Below are 7,698 nucleotides of genomic sequence, written 5' to 3'. Positions count from 1 at the left end.
ATACGGTAAAGAAATCTTGCAAAGGACATATGGCATCATGGTCATAGTAAAATAAATTGGTGTCGGTCACAGCTGTGTGAAAATCTCAAAGTTTATCTGGACTGCTCTTGTTTGTGACACCACCAAACAAATCTGATGAACTATCACATGACCTAAACGTGTTTTGAACACGTGTGCATTATATCACATGAGACTGAAGCTCGACTGGCATGGCAGCAGTCTCGAACATGTTGGGCGTACAGCTTGTCACCAATACACAGCAGCGTAAATAACCCCGGTGACAAACAGGAAAGTACCAGACTGGAGGCTTGGAGCTGTTACTGGAGTCTTTGCTGTACGGAAGTAAAACGTGCCGGTGGATTTGAAAGAACAGTGCATCTTTCCTGATATTTAGATTTTCTTTTCTCTCTGCGTTTTATTTATGATACCAACATTTGCTGGCAGTGAACACAGTTTAGCTTCAGGGGAATGTTGTTTGTTTTGGCAGTTTGGTTTCCAAAAACCCATTTAAACTGTAATAAGACTTGATAATGCTTGTGCTGCACATTTACATTGTTTAAAATCTGAAATTATTACCTTTTATACAGTTTATATATGATATATGATATATATATGATATATGATATATATAGATGAAGCAATCTCTCTCTCTTGCTGTGTTTGTACTTTGTGTCCTCTTGTATTTTTGCTTCTCTCCATTGTGAATCCGTACGGCAGCTCGTCGCTTGTGTTGTTGTTTCAGAGGAAGAGGGCACTTTGAAGCTGGGCCGCCCAGAACACACATCTGCTGAAGAACATCCTGCCTTCGTGTTGTTGAAAGAGCTCCTGGATGTTTTATTTGCAAGACGGCTAAAGAAGAGATGGCAATTTTATCACAGTGGAAATGTTTGTGTGCGTTCATTCTGTGCACAGCGTTAGCTGGTGATTGGCTGAGCCGCTTCTTCTTGATGCCGAGTTGGAAAACAAAGAGTTGTCATGGTAACAGTCAAGGGTGAGTTTGTGGTGTGGAGCAGGCTGAGCGATGGAGAAGCGTTCGGTGGTGCTGTGCCACTGCTCGCGAGCCTCTGCTCCTCCACCCGCCTGTCACATGTTGCTCTTGTTGTCATCTTGAAGGGAGTCAGAGACCAAGAAGAAACAAATGCTGAATCTTAATGAAGTCGCTGAGAAAAAAAAACTAATTTTCTCACTCCGGCTCTTTTTAGTGCTTCTGTTCTTCATTTACAAGCTGCACCATCAGGTTGGAGTAGACTCTTTATCAACGTGTGTTCAGTGATGTGAAAGTGTTGAAAGGGCAGTTTCATGCTGACGCCTAAATGTTTACAAGATCATGTGATCAGAGCTGACCCTGAAACAGACGAACGGCAGCGGAGCTTATTTCATGGATCACAGGACTTTATGATAGAATATTCAGAGCATTAATTTTATGCTTGGATGTACTCCTGAATTCAATCAAATAATTCGGCTGCTTGTCTGAAATGAAAATTTCAGCATTATACAAAAATTGCACATTTATTGCAGATTCACTCAGAAGTTTCCGTGTGATGGGCACCTGATGTTTTCACTTTGGTCTGTAGTCTAACAAGCAAAAATCCATTTTTCCTGTCAGTGAACGCATCATATCTAAGCTGCTGTGCTGCGATGGCAGGAAGTCTTTTGATAAAACAACCGACGTGAAGTTAGCTGCACTGTCTGCAAGGTGTTTCTAAAGGAAGTCAGAGGCAGCACCAGTAGTGGAGAAGCTGTGAAAAGGATGTTTTCTGCCCTTCACAGACTGGGAGATGTTCACGAAATGTTGTGAAACCAGTAAGTTTTGATGAGACATAGGCTGTTGTAACAGGACGTTCACGCATGAGAGTGGACAACTGTTGGAATGCTTCTGCACGAGAAGCTAAAGACGTGGGAGCGATGGAAACTTTGAAACTCCATCCATCCATTTTCTTTACCCGCTTCTTACATTTTGGGTCACGGGGGTCGCCGGTGTCGAGCAGTCACTGTGCGAGGGACGGGGGACACCCTGGACAGGTCTCCAGTCCATCACAGGGCCACATAGAGACAAACGAGACAAACAAACATTCTCTCTCTCTCACCTAGGGACAATTTAGAGTTACCAATCAGCCTAACATGCATGTTTTTGGTCTGTGGGAGGAAACTGGAGCACCCGGAGAAAACCCACGCAGCACGGAGAGAACATGCAAACTCCACCCAGAAAGGCCCCTGGACCGGGGTTTGAACCAGGGACCTGCTCTCTGAGAGGCAGCAGCTCTACCAGTTGCACCACCCACTTTGAAACTCAAGAGTATTAATAACTAATATGATCTGTAGGTTAATTTGACTGTGGTTCTTTAAGAAAACATCAGAATTGGGCTCCAGACATGGGGAAGGCCCACAAAACCTAAATCAGTGCATCTTTATTGTAGATGTTCAGTTTTACCAGCATAACATGAAATGATTCAGGAAGTCTGTACTGGTTTTCTGCTGGTTGTGTTAAAAGGGGTTCCACCTCTTTGAGTTTGCCTTCCACAACAACAACAACAATCTGACCATCTGAAATAGTTTTTCAGTTTCCTGTCTTGCCTCTTCCTGGTCCTAGCCCGACGTCTTCCTGTGCTCGGAGGTCATGGCTTAACATTCCAGCCTGAGCGTTCCCGAGGCCCACACTGAGCCATCTGCTGCGGTGGATTGCTGCTCTCACCCTCAGTCTGCTCCTCACTCCACCTTTCAAGATACTTTATTCACATGCTCCACACACAAATATGCAAACACATGCACACATATCGGCCACTTTAAAAAACAAGTATGTCTGAGCGTAACTCCAAGCTTTGTCTCACAGCTGCTGGTGCGTGTTGCTGCAGACCTGCTCGAGTACGAGATGTAGATCCAAACAGACAAATGAGACGCTCTGGGTGTGTTGGTGTGTTTGTTCAGCGTTTTGTGGATCAGTGCACTCTCAGTGTTTGTAGGAGACAGATATTGGGTTTATGTGTGCAGGAAATTAATGAGAGAGATGGAACCGGCTGGACTCTGATTCTTTTTGCTCCGGTCACTGAGCTTGTTTTTATTTTACAGTTTATTTTCATGTTGCTCCTTTTCTATTAATGTTCCCAGGTGACAGGGCAGTATCCCTGCACACATACAAACAGGTGGAGTTTTAAACTACATCATTGTGAGTGCACGTGTGATTAGAAGTCACAACGACCTGTGAACATATTGTTTCCTCTTAAACTTTGTTTAGATATGAAATATTAGGATTATTAAAGGTTTTACTGTAAATGTATATAATCTTAACCTTCTTGAACAAGCATCACACTTAGCTCCTGTCAATTTTATTAAACAAACAAAACTCTTCTAATTACGACCAAATTAAAACCCACATTTCTGAGGTGCTTTAATTGGATGTACAATTATTGGTTGATTTGATTTTGTTTCGGTTGTAAAGCTTTGATGAGAATTAAGTTTTGTTCACTTGAAATCTTTTATTCAACCGAAAGTTGCATTTTTCAGTGAAACAGTTGGGCTGTCTGAAATATTATAACAATTACTCCCAAGTAATAAAAAATCTGAATTTATTTTCAGTCTAAATTAAAATCCAAAATACTTCAAGGCACATTTTGCATGATTAAATTAAACATTAAAAAGTTATTCTGAATCAAATGAAGCAGTTCCAAAGAGTTTACATTTTAGACAATAGCAGATTAACAATTTTAACTTTTGATCTAATTCCAGTCACTTCTGCCGTTCTGCAAAGAAACACACGGGGTAGTTGGCGTCTGGTCAGAAGTTATGTGTACATATTTTGTGTTTGAGGACATTAACTGTCAATATGTGAAAAATAGTGTGCAGACAAAGTTTTAACTGAGAAAGGTGCTAAAATGACCACAGAATTAAAACGAGATCATCTGACACTTCTGTTGTTCATCGAGTCCCAGTCAGGAAGTTTAATATTCCTGAAAATTATAAAACTGTGTGCAGCACAAGTTCATTCTTTCTTAAGAAATTTAATCATTAGTGGAAAATTGAACAAAATTGTTTTTAGCGGTGCGATATTAAAAAAACTTAAATTTTTTCTTGTAACTGTTGCTCTAAGAATAAACAAGAAATTAAATTAATTGCAGATTGTTCTTTGCTGTCTGCGAAAAAATAGAAGATTGTTTTGTAACAACAAGAATATTTTTTATGAAACTGAAATTACATAATTGGTAAAGCAAGTGTCCTGGATGACAGCTGCTGCCATGAGCCAGGGAGGGGCACAGGGCTTCTGTTGTCACACTGGACATTTCCCAGTTTACCACTGTAAATGTTAAAGTTTTAAAGGTTTTAAATTCAGACTGACACGAGGAAGCTCAAATTAAAAGCACAAAACAAAGCCAGACTGCTGAGGGACTGGAAGGACTGGGGCTGATGGGAGGATTGGCTGCAGCTGCGATGAATGGGACAGAGAACAGATGTAACTGGGCGTGGCAGGACGACTGGAGGAGCAGAACCAAACTGAGGAAATGAGAGAACATGAGGAAACGGGTAAAAAGAAAGGAACGAACCAAACACAATGAAAACAGAAAAAGGCAACAAATTAACTCCAACTGAAAAAAACTGAAAACTTTCCTTATTGATAATAAATGTGTAATAAAAATGTGTTTGTTGTGCTGAAACAAAATGAAAATGTAAATGTTTTAAAATGGCCCAGCTGTGACTGGATGGGTCATGAGGTTCTTCTGAACTGTCAAAATGGTGCCGTTTGAATGTCACCACTAAATTTAGACATAATGATTAAAAAATATCAGTATCAAGTTACTGAATTCAGAAACGTAAACTGCTTCAAGTTCAAGGTTCTTTATTCTCATTTCCAACACGAGGTGGAACAAAATCATGTACACGGGCTCCCAGTTGCATCCAACTGCAAAATTATAAAGTAAAAATACAAAACCAGTTTATAAGGATCTAAGATATAAAAAGATCTAAAATATATACTAAATACTAATAATGTAAAACCATACGGCGCAACATCAGCAGAACGATTCAGACGCCAAATAAGTTTAAATACATTAAGATAAACCGCAGCAGATATTAAGGATGAGGACTATGTGTATAATAATAACATTACTCACACAAAAACCCAAATTTATGCAAATTTGGTGTCAGCATATGTAATGTAGTATTTATTCTAAAGTCTGACTGGGTTCATGCAATTAAACTGGGGGTTTTTGATGAAGTTCTTTTAATGAAGAAAGTGTAAAATTAAAACCGAGAGATTAAAATCGGACGATCCTTTTTAGTTTATAAGCACAGAGCTGCTGTCATTTACTCGAGTTTGTCTTTATGGTGCACATCCTTGGTGGGGTTTTCTAAAATTCTACTATTATACATTTACAAACACCGTGGATGGAGAGGGTGGAGTCAAGGAGGTGCACGCTGTGCAGCAGCTTGTGGGGGAGGGGAGGAGTGAGGAGAAACATGAGGGAGGGACGCAGGGGTTCTGTTGTCACACAGGACCATTGTTGACCACATCCTGCTTCAGGTAAGACATGCAGGCACTTCATGATGTTTGTGATGATGAGCAGGTGAGAACATTTTGGGATGGGCTGTGAGGACCAGGACTGAAAGGGTTTGATAACAGGCTTGATAACAGGTTTGATAACAGGCTTCACATGTTGCTACGTTTCATCAGGTGTGTGCGTGGTCATAATGATCTATGATCGGTGTGTGCACGTCTTTTATAAGAATGCTTGGCTGCTAGATGGACGTCAAACCGCATCCATGTGTCTAGATGTGCACGTTTGTGTTACTGAGGCGATGTGTTTGTGGCAGGTTCCACAGATCTAATGAACCTGCTGATTCACTTGTGATGGAAACTTAATTATAGTTATGGAAAACAAGGGAAGCAGCAGCAACACCCCTCGAAGGACAGATGTTCATGGCAACAGCATGACACAAGGGGGGGGGGGTGATGAAAAGGCACAGGAGGAACAAAGAATACTACAAACTTTTGAAATATGGATGTGAGATGCAATGCAAGAAACATGACTCAACTGGAAATCTATAGATAATGTGATTGATAATGTGATTGTCACATTTTCTATATTTTCACCATTTTGGCGTCTTACAAAAATATGACAAGTTTTGTTTAAGGGTTAAAAAAAAGCATCTTAATGTACATTTGTGTCTTTTTAGTTTTTCTTGGACATCTATTTAAATTAGTTGTTGTTTTAAACCTATTTTCATCTTTTTTTTATTGCTTTGAAACATCTGTTGGTGAGGATTGGAGGTTTTAGTAGTTGTTTATTTTAGAGGCGTGCTCAAAGGTTTGAATAAAAATGAAAGCTGATCAGGAGATCTGTTTAAACAAAAGTAGAAAAAAATGATTCAGAGAAATTTCTCATCATATGAACCTTTGAATTATTGCTTTGAACAGGTTGTGATGGATCAATCAGTTAACAGGCAACATTAAACTGAAGAAAATAAAAACATTTGTAAAATGTACAGATTATTCTGATATGCAGCACCTTCAGGTTCATCTATTGATTTAAATATGCTTAGAAAGTTTCTTATCTTTGTGCTTATTTTAAAAGCATTTGACTGAGTGACAATGAGTTAGTTTGCAAAATTATATTCAGTTTTCAAGCATGGAAAAATATTAAGAAAATTGTGTATTTTATTGATTTATTTGCTGGTGAAGATAAATTTAAATGTGCATGTTATGAAGATTGAAAAATGTTGGATTGTATACCTGGATTATTGAGCATGGACTTTGTTGGTTATGAAGAATAGTTATAATTTTCAGCTACCATTTAAAATATAGCCCAGTTCTTTAGAGTTTTGCAGCAAGTTTCTCCTGTTTGTCTTTTCTACACTGAGTCACCAGCAGTGTTTGCAGCAGTTGGCCTTGCTCTGAGCCTGTGCCCCTTTGTGTCTGCCTCACAGGTTAAAACCACTAACAATGCATGGCGTGTAAGCCACCAATCATGGCCCACAGGAAGAGGCCAGGGACCAGTGGGGGAAACGGTATATCTGCCCCTGGCCCCGCCCCCTGTCCCGCCCTTCATCCTGCAGAGTCATGTGATCTGACAGCCCTCCCCACACGGCAACGCCCACTCCGCTACCACAAAGAGCTGCCCCCCCCTCACTCCTGCAAGGCACAGTATCCCTCCTCCAAGTCTCAAGGCGTGCGTCACAGCCATGTGGAAGAAGATGCAGCTGCAGGAGTGGAAGTGAAGCGGCACAGCGGTCCTGATGCTGACTCGCAAGCAGAGAGCCAGCGTCCAGCAACGCCGTCCACACCTGAGCACAATCATGACCCAGATGAACACAATCAGACAGATTTTCATGGTGAGGCTGACAGTCTGGATGATGACTCCAGCTCAGATTACATCAACAACTCCTCAGACGATGAGGAAGATTATGATGACGGTGAGTGTGACGTTGATCATAATTAACCAGTTTAGACGCTTCTGTTGCATCTGTTTGATTAACTGATATTTGACAAGTATTAGTCGAAGGATCAATCTGAACATTTTAACTCCATACTCTGTTTGCTTTACCTGATCAGTACAGGGGGTCAATATTTCTTTAAAGCCAGTAGCTTTATGCTTAATATAAAAGATGTCAATATCCATCTATCCATCCATCCATCCATCATCCATCCATCCATCATCCATCCATCCATCCATCCATCCATCCATCTATCCATCCATCCATCCATCCATC

General features: G+C 40.5%; 1 protein-coding gene across 1 annotated transcript in view; it reads left to right on the top strand.

The window, feature by feature from the left end:
- Positions 1–7,698, top strand: part of apba2b (amyloid beta (A4) precursor protein-binding, family A, member 2b) — an 88,407-nt gene that overhangs the window by 42,742 nt on the left and 37,967 nt on the right. The window contains exon 3 of the mRNA XM_037689442.1: positions 6,916–7,401. Coding sequence (XP_037545370.1) covers positions 6,936–7,401 — 466 coding nt within the window. The 5' untranslated portion in view covers positions 6,916–6,935. The remainder of the gene's footprint in view (positions 1–6,915; positions 7,402–7,698) is intronic.

The sequence above is a fragment of the Nematolebias whitei genome, chromosome 2, assembly GCF_014905685.2.
Source record: "Nematolebias whitei isolate Nwh7 chromosome 2, NemWhi1, whole genome shotgun sequence".
Lineage (NCBI taxonomy): Eukaryota > Metazoa > Chordata > Actinopteri > Cyprinodontiformes > Rivulidae > Nematolebias > Nematolebias whitei.
Note: the sequence above shows the minus strand (reverse complement) of the source record. Positions and strands in the feature narration are given on the sequence as shown.